The 27,204-nt window shown below is 38.8% G+C and overlaps 1 protein-coding gene across 11 annotated transcripts in view; it reads left to right on the plus strand.

Annotated features, from left to right (window-relative positions):
* The window catches only part of CADPS2 (calcium dependent secretion activator 2), a 479,588-nt gene that overhangs the window by 97,527 nt on the left and 354,857 nt on the right, over positions 1-27,204 (plus strand). For all 11 annotated transcript variants that reach the window (XM_088799948.1, XM_088799951.1, XM_088799947.1 and 8 more), the window contains exon 2: positions 16,275-16,388. In XM_088799948.1, coding sequence (XP_088656074.1) covers positions 16,275-16,388 — 114 coding nt within the window. The remainder of the gene's footprint in view (positions 1-16,274; positions 16,389-27,204) is intronic.

Here is a 27,204-nt window from a genome sequence, read left to right on the forward strand (position 1 = left end):
TAATGTTCAAATAGAATTCAACTGTTTTAAATGTTTGAACAGTGCTTCAAGTTTTAAAAAATATATATTTTTGGTGACCTGCAGCACACTGGTTGGGAATCTCTGCTCTGTAAATTGTTATCCCCCCGCAGTGTGTTATCCCCCCGCAGTGTGTATATGCAAAAGTACATGCAAACATTATGTATATACAACTGGGTCTGCTTTAAATTAGACCAGTTTTAATAACCATAGCTAGCTGTTGGCTAAACTGTACTGTTTTATAAACCAAGATTATAGAAAGAAGAAACAATGCTTTCTTCAATCATAACTGTATTTGACTTGTTTCCCAATATCATAGTTTATTTTACAAAATATTGGAATGCATTTTCTCCCCCCCAAAAATTCACTAAACTCTTATTTCAGGGTAGGGGTATGCCCTTTCTGTCTTCTTCTCCTCTATCACAGTAGTTGGTTTGTAGTAGGTGCTCAGTAAACATTTGTTGAATGATTGAATTGCTAAATATTGGAAGAAATACTAAACAGTAATGTAGCCACTCTAAATAAAAGTGAGGTAGTTAATGCTTTAAAGTTCAAAGTTTCCTATTTGCATGCATTGAGAGAACTGTAGGGTGATGCAGTTATAGAGAAGTGATGTGTAAGGCTTTAGGCTGAAACAGTGAATAATGTGAGAATGAATTTGTGCTTTATAGGTCTGTAGCACAAAGTGCATCCTTTTCCTAGAAAAGTTATCTTTGACTTACTTATACCCTATCAGATTTTATTTCAAAAGCTTGCTTATAAGATGTGCTGTTAAGAAACTGATTTTATAGGTACCAGTTGATTTCAGTGACAAGTAATCATTTACCAGAGGACTGTAGAACGCCTTGATCTCCTACCAGAATAGCCACTGGGCACTTTCTCTCTGGATGTTTCCTTTTGGAGAGCAGAAGTTCCAATCTCAGCATCGTATTATGCACACCCATTGGTCTTCCCTCTTCTTCCTTCCTTTTCCCCAGCCTTCTGCCTTCCCTCTCTCCCCTTTTCCTCCACTTTTTCCTCTTCCTCCCTGAGTTCCCAGTTGATAGGAAAAAAATTATCTGATGTGCCCTTTTCCTTTCAGGAGAAGGCTGTAAGCTTAGTGAGCTAATATTAAGCTGCTAAGCATTTTTTAAAGGAATGATGTGTTGTGTTTACATATCAACCCATTGCAGGGATTTTAACAAGAAAGGAGTCCTGAAAGCAATGCTATACCCTAAGGGTTTGTCACTGTTAGAATGCCAGACATTTTGGCAGGGAAGGGTAAGGGTGTGTAACTCATGTTTAGGAAGACGGGCAAATCACAAAACTGTCATATGGAAGCTTTGGATTGAAATTTACCCAGTGGTTTTTCATTTTAGCTACTTCATGTAATTCTTTGCAATTTACTAGTGATTTTGGTGCTAAATTATATTTCTAATTGTTAATGTATTATTTTAATCTCTATATTGATGTGGTAATTATTTACCCGCCTCACCTTATAGCCAAATTTTACAGTGATATCCAGGTACGTTTCAGGAATTTGTAATACTCAGGACTTCCGAAAACTCTTCCAGAAAATAAAGAATATGTTATTCTTTCCTAAAAAATGATTTTGGGTGGTTCTGTAATTTAGCAATGTAAGTAGATATTTTATAGGATAAGTGGGGTTTGTAAATATAATTTTTATGAAAGAACTTAACTGAAAAGAAACTAACACGAGAATAATATCTTCCAGTATGAAAACAATTTTTAGATAGGCTTTAGCACAAAATATTAAAGTTTTCTATTTTATATATTCACATCCTAGATTATCTTACAGTTTTTAGTAACTTGAATCCCTTTTGAGTTTTCTTGGACATTTGTTTTGTGAATTTGATGCAGCTGATAATCCTTCTAAATACTAAAGAAGAGTAATGATTCTCCCTTCAGGTTGGCTTGGCTCTTTGTCTCTCAGTAGGTGGACAACAGATGAAGCAGGACCAAAGAGACCCCTTTTACCAGTAAACAAGGCTTTAGGACCAAAATGCATATGCCATGGCCTTTTCACTGTTTAGCAGCCTTTATTTTGTGCACATTTAATATAGTGTAGGTTTTCTCCTTAGACCAATGTATTATGTGGCAATACACGGGACATCTGGTCACCAATACGTGGAATTGTGCAATGACCTTCCACGTCCCTGTGGTTTGTGTTGGATTGGGAGGTCTGCTTTTTCCGTTTGTGTGGCCACAGCCTTTCCATGTTTATTTGAATTGCTTTCATTTCTTAAGATGTGGCCAGTAATATGTTTTCTTTAAAGGGCTTTTCTTGCAGGTTGGGTGTAAAGTAACCACCTTCTGTAAGATTCGTGCAGGTTAAGGTTAGGCTGTATGTGAGGGCCAATTGTCCTGGACATGGACAGGGTGAAGGCAAATGTGCTTTTAATTTTTACCACACCATACTCAATCTTCCCCTTGGTGGAACAGAGAGATGAACCTCAGGGGTTCCTTATTTTAATTCCCCATACCCTGGAAATGATGGCCTTTATCATTATTTCTAATGAGAAATATGTTTTATATGTAAGCATTTTTAGGTTGTTTCCCAAGCAGGCAAGATGTAAGACTTCAGAAGTTCCTGTATCTTAAAGCATGAGTCATAATTATACTAACCAGAAGATGAATCTGCTCATATTTCTTTGTCCTGAGTAAAAGCCTGATTTTAAAAATGGTTTGAGTCCTATCCTGTATATCATGCATATCTGGCTTCCCAATTTAGGTAGGTCAGAAGTCCAAATTCTGGAGTTACAGCTAAATATTATACTCTGTAAATTAATCTAAAGCCATTCACTGATGCCTCCCTGCCTTTGGTTTAGTTGGGTAGATTTCTTAACTAATACCAGGCCTAGCAAACCCCTAACCGAGCATCATCATTAAATCCTCAGGAATTTAAAAACTGAATAGCTTTCTCTCTCTATTCAGAATTCTGAAATAGTGATGTAGGGTCGGTTTTCAGTATCGGCGTTTTTAAAAGAGCTTTTTGAAGACTGATTAGCCAGGTTTAGGAAACTCACTGTTTTCTTGTTTTTTCTTTTTTTTTTTTTTTCATTCTATAAAAATGATCACACTTCCACTTAGTGGCATCTCGTCTGTTTGTCTGGTTTCAGTCTTGCACAGCAGGTTGAGATCTGCTGTGGAAATTTCCTTTGAGCTGCCTTTTCAGACAGCACTGAAAAGCTTGAGTTGGAGGGGACTGGAACCATGAGACATTATCAAATCCTAAGAGGCAAAGGTAACTAAGCAGAAAAACACAAGACAATCCAAAGAACAAAAGGAAGATACTGTCAAAGAATTAGAGGGTGGGTCAGATATAAAATACAAATGAAGTATAGGATGCCAAGTTACATTTGAATTTTAGATGAATAATGGATGGTTTTTAGGACAGGCATGTCCCAAATATTTCATGGTACATACTTGTATTAAAATTTGAGATATAAAATTATAATAAAAATTATCTGTTGTTTATCTGAAATTCAAATTTAATGGGACATCCTATATTTAATTTGTCAGGCCTTCCTGGAAGGAGATGGAACACTGCATGGACCCAGCACTGTAGTGCACAATAGCCACTCAACTAAACTAGCCCTAGGAGCAGGATTTATATTAAAATATCTTTTTGTATGTTTTTTGTTATTTTTTTAAATTGTTTAAAAGCTAGGTTGTTAGCTACTTGAAAGCTAACTGATAAAATAGACTCTCATTTGCTTTTCTCTTTTAATGGGAAAATTATTATATACCAGGGGTGCAAAAAAAATGTGTTCACATGACTTGTATTTATCTTTTGTTATCAGTATATATTGAGTATTACAATTTTAATGCAGTTTTTTCCTTTCTTAAACTGTGTGTACATTTTTTTGATACCCTCTGTGTTCTCCTTTCTTTGACTTCACTTGGTGAGCAAATGTGCTAAACATTTGCTTTGACTTATCAGCAGTATTCTGTATGTGAATTCAGAATTGCTTTAGAATCCAAAGAGCTAAAGCAAATATTTATGTCGTCCTAGTCTAGGTGTTTAGTTATTTTAATGTTATTCTCGAAGTGGGCTGTTATTCATTTAATCTTCCCAAATCCTTGAATTTGCTAATATAAATATGTTTGCCATGATGTCTTAGAGGCAGCATCGCATTTTTGCTGGCTAAATTTTCTAACTTTAAAGAAAGAAAGAAATATGAAAGAATTTTCATTGTGAAGGGAGTAATCCTTGAATATCAGTTTTGTCTCGAAGTACATGATAGATATGCAGTAATCAGTATGACTGAATTTATTTGAAATAAATTCTTTTAAAAATTGTTGCCGCTAAGATTTCTGGTTTAGGTACAGACTAGAATTTTGTTCTTTGTTAGGGGCATATTATTAGGTGTTAGAAGAGCTTAGTCTTGATCTTTTCTGTGCGGTTTTGTAGCTCAGGCTTCCGTAGTGGGAAGGTCAGGGAGAACATCCCTGCGAGTCGCCTCAACAGGAGCCGTTCTCTGGCTCCTCTCTTCCTTGACAGACACTTGGTTTTCTTCAGCTGTCAGGGCCCATTCCTATGCAGGAGTTGCTGGATTCCTTGAGTCCCCAGGGTGACTCTGGATTGGTCAACCATGATACTCCTTTTCCCTCTTCTCAGTGATTTTTTTCAGTAATAAACACATGAATCATTTCTGGCCAGTGACATGTGGGGTAAAATCTGCTGGAGAGTGTGCTGTTTCTGGGAACGTTTTCTCCTCACTATATCCCTTTTTCAGAGTATAAATCTTTTCTTCTTCAATCTTTGTTTATTGCAGAGTGAGTACGGATTTCTTTGGAGGTAGTACACCTGAGGACAAGCCAGTACATGCAGGATACAGACAGAAGGAAAAGGCCTGGGTCCTGGATGATTTCACTGAGTGGCTGAATGAAATGTCTCTGGAACCCTCTTACTCTGGGCTTCTTGCGATACATGATAACAAACCCCTTTATTGTTTCACAGGCCATTTTGAATTTGAGCCTCTGCAATTTTCAGGCCAGTATGCACCCTCATAAATGAAAGGAGTGAGGTAGACAGACCTTAATGCGTATCTTACTAGATTCTGCCACTTGCGGATGTCAGAAGATAGGTCAACAAAGATGGCAGCTGGTAGTCCCTTACTTTCCTCTTCTCCCTCCCTTCCTTTTACAGGTAGCCGTTTCTCATCCATGATATATCTACTTTAGAAGAAAGCAGAAACTTCAAACATTTCTGGGCAAAGCAAATTGGTATCATGTTTCATTCTTTCAAAAGCAACGGTCCCAAACCACTTGTTACCTGCTGGAAAGGCCATTGTGTGGCTCGGAGCTGGTCAGCTTGTTGAAGCTTAGTCCAGCCTGCCGTTGTCTGCCGCTGAGTCTGTCTGAATTCTTTGTAATGAACATGAAATCACTATTTCTTGCAAATGTGGTTTAAGCATACGGAACTTTGCCATGAAATGCCAGATGGTACTGAGGCACAAAGTTCTTCCTGCCTGAGAACAATATCATCTGCAAAACAGAACTCCTCACAGTGCCGCTAATCCGTTGCTGTTTCTTCAGGCCTCACTGAGTCTGGCCATGAACTTGTTATTTGGACAACACACACGCTATCTTGGAATTCTTTTCTCAGACTGTGTTCCTTCTCACTCAGTTATGTCACTGCTAGAGTCTTCTGTCAGTGGTTATGACAGGATACATTCCAGAAAAGCAGTCGCGAATGGTGATACCCTCTTTCACTCCAGATTTTCTTGCATTGTAGATAAATTTGTATCAGCAAACATTGTACTGGTGGAGAAAGGGGATTTAGAGATGAGTAGCACTCCTGTTTAAGGAATCTGCACCCTAGTAAGGAGAAAGCCGCTTTAAGCAAAAGACAGACATATGTATGAGACGCAGAAGTAGCACAGAGAGGATATGATGACTTAATTGGGAGGAAGCAGAAAGAAGGAGCTTTATAGGAGGTCTCATCTGAGTTATGTTTCAAAGGATGAAAGGGAGCGGGAACTAGCAGTGTGTGCAATGTCTCAGCAACGTGAACGAGCACGGAGGGATGATGTTCTGGGGGTAAAAGGGAAGAAGGGGAGCTTTTACTCACCTCGTCAGGGTGAGCAAATCGTGTGATTGGTTTCGCTAGAATCTGGAGTTCCTGTGTCTTGACCTGGGTTTGGAGACTGTGACTTTAGGAGTTCAAGGAAGAAAGCCTGAGGGTCGCCTGTGGCTAAGAGTGTGCCAATCAGATATGTCTGGCTCTCCCCTACATTAGGTGACTGGACCTGTTTGTTCTTTGGGTCTTAGCTTCCTTCTATTTGAAACAATCTCATGGGGAGTTTACAGTAATGCTTGTAAAGAGGTTAGAAATGTGCTGACTATGTAGTAAGTGGTCAATTCGTATTAGCTATTAAATTATACATTTATTAACAGTGGTTCCCTCATGATCCATGTTGCTAATAGTCCCCTAAAATCATCTGTAGGAAGGTGTTGACTAGAAAGTTGGATGGCTTGTGACACTCTTCTGACTTTGCAGGACTGTAAGATGGCAAAGCATGTGCTGGACTGCTCCTTATTTCTGCCTTTTTTCCCCACAGTAAACCTTCAAGACTACTTGTTGGGAAGCCTTATTGATTTTTTCAGGACTTAATGGGGAAGGGAGTGACTTTTGATGGTAGTAAGAATTTCTCAGAATGGCTCCTAAGATTTTTGTTTCTCTTTGAACCCTCTACCTCCATAGTCATCTCTGAATTGTTTCATTGCAACGGATTGCTAAGGCTGTTATTCTCTATGATGATTGGTGTACTGGTCAGGATTCCCTAGAGAAAGAGATTCAATAGGATATGGATACTATATACACATGAGAAGATTTATTATAGGAATTGGCTCATGCAGGTATGGAGGCCAAGAAATCTTACAATCTGCCATCTACAAGCTGCAGAAACAGGAAAGCTGTTGGTATAATTCAGTCTGAGTCCAAATGCCCGTGAACCAGGAGTTCTGGTGTCCAAGGGCAAGAAAAGGTAGACTCTCCAGCTCAAGGTGGGGAGTGGGGGGCGAGAGGATGAACGAATTTGCCCTTCCTTAGCCTTTTTTGTTCTATCCTGAATCTATCAATGAATTACGCCCACTCACACCAGTAACAGTGGATCTCTTTACTTATCTACTGAATCAAATACTAATCTCTTCCAGAAACACCTTCATAGACACATCCAGAAATAATTTTTTACCAGTTATCTGGGCATCCCTTAGCCCGGTGAAGTTGACACACAAATGTAGCCATCACAATTGGTTTGCATTTGTTTTATGAGCTTATGTTATTAATGGGTTATTATCATTAGGGTTATATATTATCAATGGGTTATCATCATTAGCTTATATTATTAATAGGTTAATTATCATTAAAGGTTATTATCATAGGTCCATTTCACTCTCAGAGTGGTGGGTGAAACACATGCTGTCAATGAATAAGAGGGTCCTAAAACAAATTTTTGGAGGATAACGACCAACAAGGTATTCCATTTTTCTCTCACTTAACTGTTATGTGCAGGAGCATGAAACAGACTGAATAACCTCTTAGCATTTAAGTTGATTGTCTTTTAAGATTAAGCTGAATGAAGACATAGAGTCAAATAAGAACGTGCCAGTGGGATAGGGAGCATCCAGTGACGGGGGAAAACTGTAGACTTGGGTTCAGGAAACTAGGTTAGGGTCCTGGTTCTGTGACCTAACTTAATCTCTCGGTCTGTTTTCTATTCCATAACATGGGACTTTACTCTCTACTTTACTCTCTAACAATGGAAAATCCTAGGCAAATACTTAGGTATTGCATGTTGGTCCTTGTTCGGTTTCTCTTCAGTCAGACCACAGGACTTGGTCACATGCTCAGATATTGTGGGGCCTGCTGCTGTGAGTGAGGCCACACCTGCTTTTCAGGTACAGCAAGGCCATGGTCATCTGTGTCCTCAAGGGACACTCGGCCATCACACATGTCTCCATAACACTGCTGTCCAATTGAAATACGATGTGAGCCACTTATATAATTTAACACTTTCAAGAAGCCATATTATAACAGGAAGGAACAAAGAGATGAAAGTCATTTTAATAATTTATTTTATTCCATATATGCAAAACCCTTTCAACATGTAACCAATATGCAACTATTAGTGAGATGTTTCATATTCTTCTTTTTGTTGCCCAGAGTATTTGAACTCTGTGTGTTAGGCTTAGAGCAGATGTCAGCTGGGACCAGCCACAGTTCAAGTGCTCAGGAGCCATGTTGGTTAGTGACTGCCGTGTGGGACAGCGCGGTTCTGGAAAGTCTGTTGTGCGTCGTTCATCTCCACCCATTCATAAAATTTGTTTTTGTCTCTGTCTTCTGCAATGGCCGAAATGAAATTACCATGTGTTTCTAAAATAGGAGCTAGCAGTTATAAAGCATTTAATCTGTGTGTTAAGCACTGTTTTCTATTATCTTATTTCTTGCACCAGCCCTATTAAATGTGTTATTACTACCTTCATTGTTTACATGAAGAACTTGAGGCCCTGAGGTCCTGAGGTTAAGTGACCTGCCTAAAGACCCTACACACTGGGGCGGGGTGGGGGGATGGGGGGCGGTTCCTGGATACAGACAGAAGTTGTCTTACAACAGAGCCTGGGATTTTCATTATTCACCTACTGCCCCATTAGTCATATATAATTTTACTGATTAATGAGATAGGGGATGCTATGGGTGAGAGGCTGTGCTCTCATCCATTATGATTGTTTGAGGTAATCTTGAGTTTTTGTCATTGCATGATAAAACAGCTTTGTGGGGAGGCAGGTGAGCATGTGAGTAGATGTGGCCGTCCTAGTAATAGGTTCATAGCAACCAGCTGCCATTTGTTCGTTCTTTGTTCATTCTTAAAATAAATATATGTATATGTATATAATCTATATGCTAAACATTGTTTTAGTTTGGGATTAGAGCTGTGAGCGAAAATCAAGTTCTTATCCTAAAGCAGATTTTATTCTAATAGGGGTTTAAATACTAAGCAAATAAATACATCCAAGCTATATAGGATATATCAGACAGGGGTAAACACCTCTTATTGAGAAACACCTCTTTTTCTGTGAGCAAAACAGAAAATAATGTGGTGACTGGTGGAATACTGGTTCAAACTCTGCCCCTGCCTCTTAGTAAATGTGAAATTAAGCAAGGTGCTTAACTTCTTTGAGCTTAGTTGCCCATTTGTAAAATGAGGTAAACATTTTATAGGAAACTCAGGAAGATTTAATGAGACCTGGGTGGAATGTGCCCGGTACCGTGCAGCAAGAGAATTCATTGACTTCATGGATTTTGTTAACATTCCCAGTGTCAGGATTGCCAGCAGCCCTCCTCCCCCGAGACGATCCCGTCATGGTGTATGATTTTGCTGAGGATGGACTTCTAGTAGGTCAGTGAGAATGTGCGTAGAAGTTGTTCACTTAGTGGCTGAGTAAACCTAGCCCGAGCCCATTTGTACAATGCAATGGGATTTGGCTGTTCTGTACTCGTCACTATACTAATAGATTTTATTATAAAATAGGTTAAAGTGGTATTTGCACATTTGGGGCTTTTCAATCCCCTCTTTCAACACTGTGGGGCAATAAATTTCACTTTGTCAAAATAACTATTTTCAGTCTATCTTCAGTTTCCTTAGACTCTGGCATTCCTTGTTCAGTGGGCAAGTTCATTGGATAAGGAGTTTTTTTCATATAAAATAACATACAGAAAGAATATTTTGTTTTAGAATTAATTCCCAGTACTATGGCATTTCCCCCAGTTGGGTATCTCACTGGGATTTGTATCAGTTAGGATTTGGTTCAGCCACATATTCCACCATAAACCCCAAATCAGAGTGGTCTGGACATAGAAAGGTTTATTTCTCTCTCACATAAAGGACGTTGGGAGGTAGCCATCCACAGTTGCACTGGCTGCTCCACATTAGAAGTCTCAGGCTCTGTTTGTCTCGAGTTCCAGAATCCTTGTGGACCAAGTTGGTAGTTCTAGCTGGCACATCAAATTCCAACCAGTAGGAAAAGAGCAAAGAAAAAGGCAAACTGTGTCTGCTTCAGCTGCCTTTTGTGGTTTTCTGGGTGTCAGACACACTTTGGCTTATATCTCATTGGTCTTAATTTGGTCATTTGACCATGTCCATGGCCAAGTGAGGCAGCCACTTGTAGTCTTAGACGGGCATGTTCACTGTTGTAAATTCTGGGCTTATAGAAGAGGACCAGAAAAGTTATTGCTATAGGAAACTATTAATAGCAGTGCCTCCCAACGGGTTTTATAATGTATAATAAGGTGATCAGCGCCCCTCTGTTATTCTGTTCTGATATGCATTTGGGGGAGGTCCATTGTTTCAGAAATGTAGATTATCTGACCCCAGTGGCTTTATAGAGATCTTTTGACAAAGAGTTCATAGGAATGGAAAAAGAAACAGCACCTACCCTTTACTCTTTCCCTGTTAATATCTTTTACTACGTTTCGTTAACAGGCATTAAAGCTATGCCATTGTGCATTTCAGAGACCATCTGTGCCTGGAGTAAATCCTTTTATCTCCTTGAAATAAAGTATATCTATCTTTCTACCTTGCTTTAAGGAACACACCACCACCTCACTCTCCAATCCCAGAGAGGCAGTACCCACTAGTTACCTGCCACTTTGCTGTGAAATCTGTGATCACCTTTACTCACCAGGATGTCACGCAGCACCCACTATGAGTGTCAAGACATGTGATGGAACCACAGGTCAGGGCAGCTCCGCACACCAGTGGTTGCTGGGTCCTGGGTGGCATAATGGCTGGTCTCCTGCTGGAATCGAGATCCTGGCATAAGTCCACAGTGGATCATGCCTTAGAATGAAAAGGCTAGAATTTAATTTGAACATTAAAAAAAAAAAATGAAAAAGAAGAGAAGGAAAACCTAAGAAACATAAAACATCTCTGTCCTCTGGAAGTTAATTTTGTTTTCTGTAACAATTATTATTATGGATAAATTATCACTGGCAGCCAAGATTTATAAAATGTAGCCTTTACTGTCAGTATGCGAAGTGTTCTTTTTATAAGGCAATTTCTTGGTTGTATTTAGATATTTGCACAGATATTTATGTTCTAGTTAACTATCTGCCACTTAGTTTCATATATTAAAATTCTTTTAAAATTTCCATTAGATAATTTCTACTGGTTAAATGTTTCTTTATTTTTGAAAAATATCTTAATCATTCTTTGGTAAATGTACTAGTGTGAAGACAATATATGGGCAAAAATAAAGTATAGGCTGAATAAAATCAAATGCCCCAAAGAATGTTTACTGAGTGTATCAAACTGGATGAATCCATGTAATGATAGGTTTCCTGCTTCTTTCCTTAATCCTGCCTGAACTGATGGAGGTTTTTATAATGACCTGGATGAAGGTGATGGATAATACCTTATTATGTTAATGGATATAACAAAGCTAGGAGAGCCCTCTGGTCATTGGGTGAAGGAATTAGAAATCTAAAAAAAACAATCGTCATCAACTGGACCAATGGACCAAATAAATCTAGTGAGATGAAACATGGCTTGGTGAAGCCCATGTAAGAATATTTCAGAAATTTTTGTTGATTATAAGCACAACATTAGTCAGAGGATGTGACTGCCAAGAAGAGTTAATTTGTTTTTAGTTTGAATTAATAGACAGAGAGCGCTTCGAATGTGGGAAATGGTTCTCCCACTTGTCTCTGTGTTGGGCTCGCTATTCTAGGAGAAGCATGATGAGTCTTTCCAGTATATTTTAGGAGGGACATTGTTATTTTAGGAGTTTATTTGCATAATATTACTGATTTCAGAGTGCTTTCTTAGTGTTTTTTTTTTTAATTTGACTGTTGAATGCTTAATTTATGGGCAAATTGGAGCGTACCCTTAAGATGTTGGGGGAACTAGCAAAGTTTATTCTGGGAAAGAGAAGATTCACAAATAATCCAGTACCTGTCTTCAGGTTCCTGAACTGCTGTGTCACAGAAGGAAAGTAACAGTCTGCTTTGTCTTAGACTGCATGAAACTGGGATTGTCTGAAAGTCACAGGGAAGCAGGCTTCAGTTCTTCATAACTGTCCAAAAGTAGAATTGGCCTCATTGTGAGGTGATAAAGTAGGGGTTGTGTGCACGTGTGTGTGTGTGTGTGTGTGTGTGTGTGTGTGGTTTAATAGGCTGAGGTGGAGGCTGAGAGACTCGGTGTTATGGACTGTGTACAAATCAATGCATTGATTGCAAAGGTGTGTTGTCCATGGTGCGGGGCTCCCGTTGTCTTTTAATTGCCTGTGAGGGGCTGGTGCTACCTCTCCTGCTCTAGAACATTCTCCCCGATAGTTCGGCATCTCTGATGGATGCCTGTTTTAATTAAAGCAATTCACGTTGAAGCCCTCCTCCCCCCGCTCCCCAAATCTAAGTGTCTTGAAATTCTCAACCTTGAAATGTGAAAAATGGGTTACAGTCAAGTTCACATCTTCTACCTGAATGGAGAATTGCGAAAGTCAATTGGTTTGTTGTCCAGTTTCCCTGCAGGACGGCCAGGTTTAAACTGTGTGATGTATCATATTCGTTCTGAGTTTAAAGATGTCCAAAGTTGCTATTATAGCTTAATTAAATCTAAATAAAAAGTTGAGTAGATAAAAAGGATCTTGTGATTCAAAACCCAAAGTGAATAAAGTGGTGTAGGTTGAAAAATCTTTTTCACTCTTATTTTCCATCTGTCCAGTTCCCCCAGCCATCCTTCTTCCATAGTTTCTGACAGCATATGGAAGCAAATTAAATATAAGGTCTGATTTTGCCTCTTTTCTATGGGAGTGTTGGCTTATTTTACATACTGATCTATAACTAGCTTCCTTTCCCAAGGTAAATTGAAGATCTTTACCTACCAGTACGTAAGAGAACATTTTCATTCCTTTTGTAGAGCTAATAGTATTACCATTGTTTGAATGTAGTATTTATTCACTTAGGTATCTATGAAAATGTAGGTTGTTGGCATTTTTCTTTTTTGCTGCCATAGGGCTGAGGGTGGGGGATGGGTAATTGCTGCTGTTTGAAGAGTTGAGATTCACTCAAATTAACTGCAGTCTCATTCAAGATTTCCCCTCTAAGTTGCAAGCCCTTAGTAGACTCCAGAGGACCAAAATAGTTACATCAGATACTGCCAGTGCCATTGTTGTCTAGGTGGGAGGCTCATTTCTGGTGCTTCCTACTCTACCTTCTTCCCAGAATGCTTCTCTCATGTAGGATTTAATTTGCATCTTTTGTTTATGAATGAAGTTAGGCAGGCTTTCAAGATAAAAAGTCATTTCTCTGTGTATCCATATTGTCCATTTTTCTAATGGATTATTGGTCACATTCTCATCAATTTCTAGGATCCATGTGTTTGAAAATTAGCTCTTTAGGATATGAATTATAAGTTTTGTTTTTTTCCTGGTTAGTCTTTTCCAATGATTTCGCTTATGGTATTTTTTTGTCATGCTAAATTTATTTTTAATGTTTATGCAATTAAATTTATGACGTGAATTTTGATTCGTTGTTAGGAAGGTCTTTCTCAAACCAAGGTTTAAAGGAATTCTCCCATTTATTTTTTTCATTTAGTACCTTTATGGTTTCATCTTTTTACGTTAAAGGTTTTAATTCATTTGGACTGTAATAGTATATGTTATGGTCCAATTTAATTTTCTTCTACATGTCTTCCCAGTTATTCTAAAAACATTGATTGAATAGACCATCTTTTACAATTGATTTTAGATGTTTTAAAGGTATTTTATAGTATATCTCTGATTGTATTTGTATCTATTACTTAGGCCTATTCCTTTTGTCTCTATTTGTTGATATGTAATGTAGCTTATTTTGGTAATGCAAATAGCATTTAAGGAACCCTGCTTTCTGACAGATATCCCTACTGCTAGATTTTAAATTTCATTTCTTTTTTTTTTCTTTTTTATGTTGAAAGATAAAATGAAGTGTCAATTTATTGAGTGTTTGTATATCACTTTAGTCTTAGACTGCATAATGTTGTCATTTTATGTCTTAAATGTAACTGCAGTAATTTTTATTCATTTAAAAATTGAAGCCTGATATTTATCCAAGGGCATCTGGCATGTTTTGTGAGCTATACCAACATTGTTGGAGTTTCCAGGAAGATGCTTTGCTCAAATCTCTTTTCCTTGATTTGTATTCATGAATTTTCCATGCCATAAACACCCAAAAGTAATTCATTGATACAATGGCTAAAGTTACATATACACTGGTAAACTAGAAATGGCAAAGATTTAGAGGAATTTTTGAAGAACAAAATGTCTGATGAAAGACAATTGAAAGAAGAAATCCACAGATTCTAGTTTTTGAATGATATTTATTGTATGTATCAAATGAGGGAGTTGGGACAAATGATAGTTAAGGTTCCATCCAATTTATTGTTATTCCCACATACATTTCCATTTTGCCTGGACTCTTGGTTTGCAAGTTGAAGCTCTTCTTGGCGGTTCCCAGGGCTTGGCAACCGAAGTGCTCCCAGCTTCTTGCTCACAGCAATTGCTGTCCTATTAACATCTGGTCCCTTTTTGTGAACCCTGATGGCAGCTAAAGGCATAGACTGAATTTGCCTTGTTAATACACACACACAAAAGTCCTTGCTTTTATTCTCCTCATATTATAGAAATGGAGAATGTTATATAATGGTGATGTTTATGCATTGCAGCTTCGTTTAGCTTTCCCTGAAATGAAGGAAATCACCTTGGTAAAGACATGAAATGTCTTCTCCTCTCTTCACTGCTCGGGGCAGAGGTTTTTATACACTGAGGGACGATAGGACCCTTCTTTATCAGCCTGTCACTACCAGCAACAATGTCTTTACAAACTGTCTTGTTTGTCAGACTCCTGAATAAAACCCATCTTGGAAAGCATTTGTCTCTCGTATCTGAATGGCATTTTAATAATCTTTTTTGAACAGATTTAAACTTCTTTTACATGAACCTTCTTTTTGAAGCCAAATCATACCAGTGTGTGTAGTCTTTCTAATCCTTTAATCATTTTATCCTTAGCATATTTCCAAATGCTTCCCGTCTCTCTCTAAAATCCGGAACTGGACTGAGTTTCTTAATAGTCCAATGAGGATCAAATGAAATGGAAAGATCACACCTCTCCTGTTCATTATGCATCTCAGGATTTGTTGTTTTATCTGCAAGACTGTGTTGTTCTCTGTCCAGTTAGGCATTAGAAAATGCTTCTGCGTGACGGAGTATGCCCTCCCTCCAGTGAGGTTGATGCCCCTACTGATGCACAGGGTTCTGTGCTCAGAAGGGCCCCGAGCTTGGTTTTATGCCCTGTTGCTGCTGTCCTGAAATTCTTAACTTTTTTAACAAGGGGCTCCGCATTCTCATTTTGTACTGGGTCCTGCAGATTAATTATCTGACTCTGCTCATAGTTGACGACTAGAGGACACGTGGGTAAGTCATAGTTCACCGCCAACCTTCCCTCAGTAACAATCATGGCAGCTAGACCCCAGGTGAGGAAATGGGATCGTAAACTTGCACTCCCTTCTAGGTCCACAGCTCTAACCCCAACGCGCTTAACCTTTCAGTCATTGCCCACCCGGTGCGCCTCTGTTCTCTTTGCGATTTGTCTCACCTCGTCATTCCTTTATCAATCTCAACTCAGACATTAAACAGACACATTTGTTCACGGAATCCAGACTTTGGCATCCAACAGATGTCCTTTCGAGAGGATTCTTTCTCAGAGCCCCTCTGTCCTTTGTAGGCTTCCTCCCCATTATCTCTTGTCTATGGCTGGTGGTTGTCCACTCACCTCCAACATGCTCATTCGCTCTGCCCTCTTTGTTCTGGACAGCGGGCAACTTTGCACAAGTTAATTTCTCATCCAAAGTATAGTTTTTTCCTATCTCTGCAAAGAGACCAGACTAATAATCACAGGAATTCCATCTGGGGTAGAGTCACCTCAATAAACTTAATAAAAATAAAAAAAATAAAAATAAAAATAAAAATAAAAAAAAGAAATTTGGATTTCATTGCAATATCAGGATTCCAGAGTATATGGGAAAAGTGAACAGGAAATATTTGTGATTGAGCCATAAGTGTACATAGTAGGATTTTTTAGCTTTTCTTTTTCTTTACCATAAAGCTAACTCTAGGTGTCAAGTCTAATACACATACATATATAGCAAATGTAACTTTTGACAATTATTACATTTCACGGATTGGCTAATTTTTCAGCTCCTTTTCTCTTTTCCTTACAGCTTAACAAGCAACAATTGCAGTTACTGAAGGAACGGTTCCAGGCTTTTCTCAACGGGGAAACCCAAATTGTAGCTGATGAAGCCTTTTGCAACGCAGTTCGGAGTTACTATGAGGTAAGTTGGAAGAGCTTTGTTTTTGGCATTCTGATGCTTTCTTAAAAAATTTTGTAAATGGATTTCCCATTTTAAGAAACTTGCTGCTGTGGAAAAAAAACACACAAAAAAACGAACAGAAAAACGGCCATGAGTTTTCAACCTTCCTAAAAGCATTGTCAAATTTATTTTGCAATTTAAAAACTATAATTCCACAGCCTGGTTTTCAGAGATAAACAGAATTGAAAATTATTCACATCTTTTGAGGAGAAGTAAACAGTTTAGAAAAATCTTTTGGCAGTGATTGATATGACGTGAGTATAGCTATCTTTGGGACCACATGTCTAAATTATCCTTTTGAATTGGGATTTCACTGCTAAATTGCTATCCTCTGCCATTTTGTTCCCTAGGCTTTATAATAATTAAGACCAGTAACTAATTTCAAGGGGATAAATTGAGTCCTCTGTTCTTCCTGTAGGAATAATACTACCGATACCGCCTTGCTATTTCTTCTGATTTTAGTCTGTGACTCATCAGAAATTCTCTACGGATTTCCCATGCGCACCGGTGTTTCCACATGGTCATTAGCTGCTTCAGTGAGTTGCCAGTAGATGTTAGATTTAGAGAGTTCCCTTTTTTCCTCAGCATTTCAGAGTCATTTGGGGAATGGATTCCTTCCACTGTGTAGATGCACTAAACATTTCAGCTGAAGAAGCCAAACACGCAAACATATTAGACTAGTAAAAAACAAAAATGGTGTCATGTGGGGTGTCCTGCGGGGTCTCTGGTCCCGCTCCCCACATCAGAACATAGGATATGGTGAAGCCAAAAAGGAACACCCACGGAGCCGTAGATACGGGAGTCATACCACTATATTCTTGCTGGCGGCTGGGTTGGAGACACAGGAAACAGGAACTATATGATCTGCAACCTGGCGTCCTCTTCTCTGCCAACCAACCAACCCCACTTGCTAACTGCAATCTGTGCTTGCTAGCTCAGCCACCATCTTCTTTCCAGCCCCCATTTGCTGCTAGCATAGCCACGGCAGTTATGTTAGTAGCCAATGGCTCACTGGTTACAGCTGATGGCCAACCGTCACAGTTGATGGCCATTTACTACCCGAGTGGAGCACCTTTCCACATGAGGGCGAGAGCCTGGAAACTGTACTCCTGGCTCTGTCCCCACAAATGGAAAGACGCAATGTGTCTGAACTTCCTGGAGACAGGGAATAATATCTGCATGAAAACAAAGTAAGTGGATTTACATATAATGGGTGAATTTGCGATTCATTGACGGGATGTATCAGAAATTACTTAACGCACCCTGAGGGGGGTTCATATTTCCCCAGGCCTTGGCCTGTTGAATTGGATGAGAATACAGAAGTTTTGCTTATTAAATATGTGTAGGGCATGTGTGGGGACAGAGTCCCAGAGAGCAGTTTCCAGGCTCTTGGCCTCACGTGGAGGGGTGCTGGCCTGGGTAGTCAGCTGTGGCTAGTTGGCCATCAGCTGTAACCAGTTAGCCAATTAGCCACCGATATAACTGCCGCGGCTGCGTTAGTTCGTCAGTTGGTTGGTTGGCAGGCAGAGAAGTGGACAGCAGGTTGCAGGTCGTGTGGATCCAGCCTCCAGTGAAACTATAGTGCCTCCAGTGAGACTATAGTGGTATGACTCCCCTACCTATGGCTCTGTGGGTGTTCCTTTTTGGCCTCACCATGTCCCGCGCTCTTATGTGGGGAGTGGGACCCGAGACTCCGCAGGCCGCCTCACACGACAAATGGCGCAGCGAGCAGGGTCTCCCGCACAACAAGTGGCACAGTGAGCAGCGTCTCCCGCATGACAGCATGAATGTGTAGTGGCAAAAGCTGATGCTGTCTGACTGGACCTTGACTCAGAACATCTCAGCAAGCGTAGGACCTCAAAAATCTTAAGCAGAGAGCGATACATTTCACATTGCAAGTCCTTGTGTCCAAGTCTTACAAGATGAAATCTTGCCCCAATCTTAAAAGATAAAACGTAAGGGCCTTTACTTGCACTATGTTCTAAAAAAAATAGAGAAGTCAAAATTCTGTGTTCAAAATGAAGGAAATGCAGCTCAGAGAACTAATTTTTGTAAAAAAGTATAATTTAAAAAATAAAACAGTGAGGTCCTTTTTGGTTTCAGTGAATGTACTATGGCCCTGTACATGTAACATTAGGAAAACTGGAACTATATTTGCAACTTTTGTATGAATCCAAAAGTTTTCAAAGATAAGTGTATTCAAAAGAAGTAATTGTAATATAATGTGGCTGCAGTTTTGTAAAAGGCGCACGTAAGCTGTATTCATGAAAATATATTGTCACTCTAATGAAGGAGAGAGTAGGCCCACTGTATTCTAAGCAAGGATTCTGTTTTCTTCTGGGCACGACATATAAATAAAAAGATATGGACACATTCCGGGTTATCAGGCTTAAAACATATAGTTTGTAAGTTACTTGAAGGAATTAGAGATATTTAGCCGGGAGATGGATTAGGCTTGTGTTGTATGTAGCCTGAAGGATAAAAGTAGGACTAAGGTGGAAACTGAAGTGGAGAAGATTTCAGCCTAATGCCACAGGAGTTTGGTTGCACGGGCTGTATATGGAATAAACTGGTGAGTGCAGGTCACTGGCGGCCAGACCCTGCCTTCTCTTCACAGTCATGTAGGAGGCTCACTGCACATACTCATCCTGGAGCTGTGCTGGGCTTACAGAAGCAGAATTTCAACATCTGTGCTTCTAAAATCTCCCCAGATGACTATTTTACAACCGGTAGATGGCTAATCAATGGAATTCGATGATTACTTGGCAGGCTTGTTAGCAGAGAGAGAGGTGTAAGTATCGAAGAGGTGGTTGGACTGGGTGACCAAGTGTTTTCTGTTTGTTTGGATGTATTTCCAGCCAGTGTTTACTTGTGAGACTGTTTCCAACCTGTGTTTATGCAACCCTCAAAGCGCTGTTAAGATTTTTGATATTAGTAATGGGTTTATGGAAGACTACATTTCTGATTAAATCTGAGGAGTTATTTCCCAGGTGGCACACAGTTGGTACTCAAACTCTTGAATGAGTAAGTACATTTTGTTGGAAAAATAAGGTAAAAAAGTTGCTTTTCAGTTTTTTCCCTCCACAAAAATTGTTTCCCTTTTTTTAATGAAAATTTTGTGTACTTTGCTATGACTAACAATGCTGGCAGTCTCTACTATTAATTATTGCCTTTATGGAGTATTTTTATAGCTTACCCAAAATACCTAATTTTTTTCTTCCATTATCTCTGTGATAGAGTGCAAATATTACTACCCATAAATTACATAAATAGAAACTAAAGCTCACAGAGGTTAAAAGACATGGCCAGTGTTGTGTATTTGGTAAGCATCTAAGTTAAATGTGAATCCAGACTCTTTCTGGTATGCCACAATTATTTCACAGTTGCCATTTCGAATACAACTGCACCAAGTACTGTGTGAAGCACTTAAAACAATATTTTTATTCTGTAGAATAAACCTTTTAAACAGAATTATTCCCATCTTAGAGATGAAGGTTAGTGACTTGTGCCCAAAGCTGCACAACTAATTAATAGCAGAGCTAAAACCTCAGTCTTTCCACTAAAGCTTATTAAAAACAGCACTTAGGTTCTGTCCAAGACCTATGGAATCGGAATTCCTGGAGACAGAGCATCTGAATTTTGAACTTGCACCTGGTTCATTTTGATTCACACTGTAATTTGAGAAATTTGTTGACTTAGATCTTACGACTTCTAGCATACTCGTATATGTTCCGCGAAGGAACCATTTCTGCCCTGGTTACCGCTGTATCCCAGTGTGTAGCACACAAATGTGTTCAGCAAGTACTTGTGGCCTAAGCGAATGAGTACGTCAGCACTTCCTGCTCTATGTAGAAACTGGGTATTTTGTTATTTACTCTTATTTTCCCGTAATTCTGTTTTTCTAAAAGTATCACTTCAGTATTGCTATGGAATTACTTTGGATTGCGACTCTTCTTAGTTTCATGGTTTTGTGTTTCCTTGAAGATACTTCAGAAGCATGGATGGGCTTTTATGTTCCTTCTAAACTTGTATTCTATGGTTCTGTAGTTTCTAGAACCCTAAAACTATTCTAAAAAGTAAAGTTTTAATTATTTGAAAAAGAAACAAACAAATATCACCTATAATTCCAACATCTATAAATAACTCCTACAACAGTTTGGTGTTTCTCTTTTATACATATGAAACTCTGATATTCATTCATTTTCTGTTCTAGTAGAAAGAAAGACATGTTCACAATACAAGTAGAGACTGCACCCCGTTTTATTTCCTTTGGATTGCATGTTCTTGTTCATAAATCATTAGTGACAGTGGTTTGCATCATACGTCTCCCTCCCCCTCCTCATTCCAGCTACCACCCTTCTTAGGTTAGGAGCTCTGTGAACAGAGCTAATGCATTAGTAGCTCATGTCATTGCTGTGGGCCTATTACCCGCTCTGTTGAAGGGGGAAGATGATCTCTGAAGCTCTCTCAATTACACAGGGCTCTGAGAGTTAATTTGTTTCTTTATAGTTTTCCCGTTTCTTGCCTTGCATGCTCTTACATGTACAAAATATAAAGAACAAAAAACAAAGAGGGGTGGGGGGAGGCATGGCTTGATTCTGTAGTTCCAGGATAAATCTCCAGGCCATGGCTTTTGAACTTTTATACAGTCATGTAAAAAAATAAAATAAAATAAAAAAATCTATATCTCCTCCTTCCTAGTCCAGAACACCAAGGGACTTGACTTCATCAGTCAGCTTCTTCCTAAATCGGCTTCCTGGGGGTATCTGCTGCAGCTTCCCACCACCAGCAATCAGTTTGGTGTCATTTCTTTTATTACTCTCTTTCCTTGATGTTATCTGACTCTTAATATTTATTTACAAGTTAAGTGCGAGTGTTTAATGGTTGGCCTGTAAAAACTGAGAGCCTTTTAAGGCTTTATTTATTTATTTATTTATTTATTTATTTATTTATTTTTTAATGTGAAGACCTTTTTAGAATTGATACGCACAACCTGAGCATTTCTTAGTCTTGTGTGTGTGAGCTAGAGGTAAAGGGGCTGGGGAGAGCTGCATTTAAATATTTTGATGAAAATTTCTTTTTCATTTTACTTTAGAATAGGAAGATTTACTCTTCATATTCCAAGGGATGTTTGACCTGTCAAAATCTCTTTTAAACTTTGCAATAATGCTATGGAAAAGGTCTTTTTTCGTAGTGAATTGATGATCGCTAAGTAAACCAAGATTGGCAGCCTGTGGCAGGAAGGTGTAGGAAAAGGTCAACACATTCACAGATGAAATCCAGTAACCGGTAATGAGAAGTGAGGTTTTAAATTTGCATTGAGCTCTGCCGATCACATTGCATTTGTTATTTTTGATAGTTGCCATTTTATTTCACATCACATTTCTTAAATTCTAAGGATGGCATTTTAAATAAGGCATTCTGTAAGAATCTGGAAAATGCATTTTTCATGTCTGAGGTTCCTATTTCTATTTAGGGTAGTTTGCTTTCTGCTGCCTGTCAGTGTGTTTTGTAGAGTTGCCTGCATTCTTGAGGGCATCCATTTTGTGATGAAGGCTAGGTAGTCTAGAGATTGTAGCATTTTGTTGCTTGAAGACAGCTGAGGGAATCATCTTGTTAGAGCATTTTCCTTCTCTTCATGTGTTTTTAGAAGAAACTGAATTTTTCAGTCCCACATAGCAAATTTGTGGTAGAGGGCAGGGCTTGACCTGTGTGCACTCTTAATCTCTTTCTTCTGCATCTTTATTCTTATAAAATGATATTGTGTTTTTGTAGGGAGGCTGTGGGGGGTGGGGTAGACCTAGAGCTGATTTCCGGTTGGGCCAGTGATGTGGAATTTTAATCCAAGGCAGGTAGCCATGAAGAGCAAAGCCCATGTGGCTTACCTCATGTAGCTAGTGTTCCTAATTCTCTGAATCCAGAGAGAAGTGCTGAATGTAGGGGTACCACCTTGCAAAGGTAGAGCCTCACCAGGCCTGAGGTGCTTATTTTGTGCTATGCCACAGTTTTGTCATACTTTGGCCTGACGATGACGATTCAGGAAGAGTTTAGACACATCTGCGAATGTGTCTAACCGTCAGGCTACTGGAACCTCTTGGTTCTTTTATTAAACTCAGAGTCAGCAGAGCCACATTCTCCTGCAGGGACAGTGCCAAGTTCATGCTTCAAGGGTCTCTGAGCAGCAGGAGTTCTGAGCTTCCTGATGGGTCAGCCTCCTGGGCCATAGATTGCATTTGATCAGTTACTCCTTCATTAATAAGGGGTGTGCTCTTTAACTTGAAAGCTCTTTCTTTAGGAAGTTGCTTAGTGCCATTTATTTTACTTTAAATTAATTATCTTTTTACCTTAAGGTTAAGTCACATTTCTTCGAACAACTCTGGTTAGTTATCTACGTCATTCGGCAAACGGTATCTCATGTGGATGGTTTTGTTTTTTGTTTCAGAAAGTTCTCCTTAATTTTAGAGTTATAAAGTTTTCCTTGATGACCTGGACCATTGTTCAGTTTCTAACAGTTTTCCAAGGTAAATAATCCCATCTCCCTGACTCCCTTTGTGACCCTGAAGGAGTTAGGCAGTTTGTGCTTGTTTAAATGTCACTCCTAATTCCGTTAAATGCATTTCTCCTGCTTATATTCTATCAGATTTACTCAATAGACCTTTTTATCATTAAACTTCTGTTTCTAAAGTCTGTCTTTTCTTTGGTTTCAGGGGTCAGGTTTTGAGAGGAATCACGTGTATCCTTGTTAGGCCAGTCCCAATGGGTGCTGTTCTCACCTCGGTACATTCAAAGCTTTTCTCTCTCATAGTCATAAAAATGCATAGAATAAGCTCCTGCAGAGTAAAAAGCATTAAACAGGAAAAACATACAAGCCTATGTCTGGCCAAGGTAGTCATTAAAATCTGTTTCTTAGTACATTTTTGGTTTAGATTACGCATATACAACTTAATTACCTTTATATTAATCATTTAAAAAATACTGAAAGGCCTGTTTTCATTTGGTATCCCATAAAACACTAAAAACATAATCCCTGCTAATTAGTACTTTACAGTTTAAAAACTAACTCATTTTTGTCACTGAAGTTACCTTTAGGATGGAGAATCTTGTTTCTGTAAGATTATTAGGAGATCTTTTTGTAGGCCTTTTGCTACAAATCCCGGTTTGTGATGGGTGTTTTATTTAAAATGGTTGACCTGGTGAGGGAGATTTGGTGTATTGAAGAAGGACGTCTATTGGAAACTAATTTGAAACTGTTTAGGAGATGCCTAATATTTTCAGCCAAGGGGATGACATCAAATCTGTGTGCATTTCTCCCATAAACCTTCGACCATCCACTCTACGTGAAACGCTGTGCAGGTGCCTCCAGGTGCGTGGGTTCTGCCTTGCTCTTAACCACTCCGTACTCTGGTAAGCGTTAAGGCACATTCCCATCATTCGTAGTTATGAGGTGAGGAAGGACCAGGTAAGTGCTCCGAGAGAAAAAGAGAAGGCTTCAGAGAGAAACTGATGAGTGGCAACTTACAGCTGAGGTTCTTCATCCGGACAGTGTCCAGGGAATCCGTGAACTCAGGTGGGAAAACATGGCACCCATATTTTCAATAACCTCTACGTGAAATTTAAGGTTTACTTACAGTATGAATGTAGACAACAAACCACAGTAGTACTAGCAGTATCTGTGGATTTATCACCAACCGAAATACATACATTTTTGTGTTATATCATGGTGATTTTTGCTGGTATGTTATTACAGATTCATCTTATACTACCTTCCGAAGTGCTTCCTTTATACATTAACGTTATTTGCATATGTAACCCAAGCAACATGGTGTCTGGCTTCACAGAAATTCAGTTTTCCTGCCTTATCTAGATCACAGTTTCCTTTCTCCCAGTACCATTACTGCTTTCTGATTAACGGAGCTTAGCATTTGTAGTCGTTTTCATCTACTTTGACCCTCACACAATCCAACATCAAATTATGCCTAGTCTTTATTTTTCCATTGCTACACCCACTACCATCATCCAAACTCTCCACCTCACTGCTGATTCATCTCAGAATTCTTTTAGCAGATGACTCTGTTTGTCTTCTTGTATTTATTGTCTTTCTTTCTTTATTTGGTAACCATTAACTTTTATTATTAGTTTCAGGTGTACAAAACAACATAGTGATTAGATATTTACACACCTCACTAAGTGATCACCTCAGTAAGTCTGCTACCCATTTGACACTGTATGTAGCTGTTACAATCCAATCAACTGTATTCCTTATGCTGTACTTTACATTCTGTGACTGTGTTTTTAAAATTATAGATGATATTCAATATTATTTTAGTTTTAGGTGTACAACATAGTGGTTAGGCATTTATATAATTTATGGAGTGATCCCGATAATTCTAGTACCCATTTGACAGTACATGTAGTTATTACAATATTATTGACTATATTCCCCACACTGTACTTCACATCCCCATGACTATTTTGTAACTACCAATTTGTACTTCATAATCCCTTCACCTTTTTTACCCAATCCCCCAACCCCTCTCCCATCTAACAACCATCATTTTGTTCTCCGTATCCGAGTCTATTTCAGTTTTGTTTGTTCATTTGTTCTGTTCTTGAGAATCCACTGTATCATGTGTTTATTGCAGCTATCTTGAAATACCATTTATGTGCATACACTACACCAAAACTATAGTACTTTTAAATCCCTCATTGTATCTTGTTAATGAGTTATTAAAGATGCACATAAATTGCTGTAGCCGAAATTTGTTTTAAAAAAATATCTTCATGGAGTGGCTGGTTAGCTCAGTTGGTTAGAGTGTGGTGCTGATAGCACCAAAGTTGCCGGTTCGATCCCTGTATGGATCACCGAGTGCACCCTGTTTAAAAACAAAAAAATCTTCATAGCTGTATTTTATTAAAACTGCCTTCCTTTGTAATCTGGTGAACTTGACCTTATGCATTTAAAAGCATTATCCTGAGAAGGGATCCATGGACTTCACCAAGCCACCAAAAGTTCCATTCTTCACAAATGGTTAGGAGTCTGACTTCCGGGATTTGTGAACGCTTCAGCACAGAGGGAAGGGTTTAAACACAGGGAGGACAAACAGGCGGAAAGAGTTGTTTTATTTCTCTGTGGGTTGGAATTCTGGCTCTCACACATTTTGTAATTCTAGCCTCACACTATCTGATTCCTTGGTGCTATTGGAATTTGCTTACCCTTGCTGTGCATCATTTTCTTCATCCGTGAAACAGATGATAATGTACCTACCTGCCAGGACTGTTGCTGACTAAACCAATTAATTGAAATTGCTAAGCGCAGTGCTGCACACCAGCTGCTATTATTATTACCTGGAGTATTACTTTCCCAAAAGTATCTTTTTTTTCTTTCCAGAATTCAACACTTAATTCATGTTGTCATGTGTTTGACTTTTTAGTAATTATCAGTTCTTTCAGAGCAGGAAATCATGGCTTATACAGTACTGAACATATATAGACACTAAATAAAGTGATCAGTTTTTTGACATAAACAATTCATCTAATGAAACAATTATTTAAATGCCAATCAGGTGCTGCCTTATGCCCTGGGCAGATACAGATGGATAAGGCACGATCCCTGACCTCAAGAATCGCAGACTGTTGGGAGAGACACATATAAGCAGTTGATGATTAAAATTACCCCTCTCACTTTCCAAGCTTGGAGTAGGGGATGATTGAGACCACGTCACTCTTTGCAAGTTGTCCGCTTTCGCGTTGAGCAAATCTAGAGGACAGGAGTGTGCTGGCACCTACCTCAGGATGGAAATGCTATGTACACAGATATGGACATCACGTGAATGTCTCATGAAGCTGTGAAAATTAAATAAGACTAAGCATGCTAATTTACCACAATGCCTGGCACATGCTACATTTCAAATGGTAACTTTTCACTTGACCTGCATGACCCTGCCAGTATCTGACTACTTGTGATGTACTGAAAAAAGGGCAGCTTCCTATGGATAAACCTACTCATAATAGTATTCAGAGCAGCACTGATTAATTCTATTGCTATCTCCAGTGGGTGACTGAGTGGCAGTTATCTTATGAACGTCTAGTTACCAGTCAGAGTCTGGGTGATTCACTTTTACAGGAACATTACAAGGATACAGGTGATTTTTAGGAGCATTCTAGAAGATTCCCAAAGGTTCTCCAGGAATGTCCCCCTATGAAGTGTCATCACATGTCCTTTTTTAATACCTTCAACTTTTCCTGTCAAGGTTTATTTAACTATCTACATTTTAACAACAGTGATACTGTTTTTATGTGCTTTTAATTTTGTTTCTAAACTTTTGGCATGTGCTCTTAAATCACATTTAGAAATTAAAACTAACAGGCATTTAATTTAATGCGATTATTGTGTTTTCACTATGATGGACATTTATGTGTTTATAACAGTTTAATCTAGGTTGACTCATTAGGGCCTTACAGCCAGCTTCAGTATGACACTCGGATTTGTTTTATTTCTACTCAGCCAACATTTGTAGATTTGGAATAGTCTAGGGCTCCAAAGTTAGGGGAAATCATGAAGTGTTGAATTCAAGCATAATGTTTAGGAAACATTATTTTAGTAATTGCAGTTTTCTATTGCAAGAATGCTTCTTTTTGAGCAAGTTCTTTCCGTTTTGATATGGTTTGTAAATGCTTTAATTTTTTTATATCACAAAGAATAGTTGCAGAGAGGAAAAATTTTCCCCAATGGCCTTTAATCTCTACTTGATTCTGATGCAGTAAGTGATGATTTTCT

The sequence above is a fragment of the Rhinolophus sinicus genome, chromosome 8 (genome assembly GCF_057876585.1).
Source record: "Rhinolophus sinicus isolate RSI-liver-muscle chromosome 8, RSI-T2T, whole genome shotgun sequence".
In the NCBI taxonomy this organism is placed as follows: Eukaryota; Metazoa; Chordata; class Mammalia; order Chiroptera; family Rhinolophidae; genus Rhinolophus; species Rhinolophus sinicus.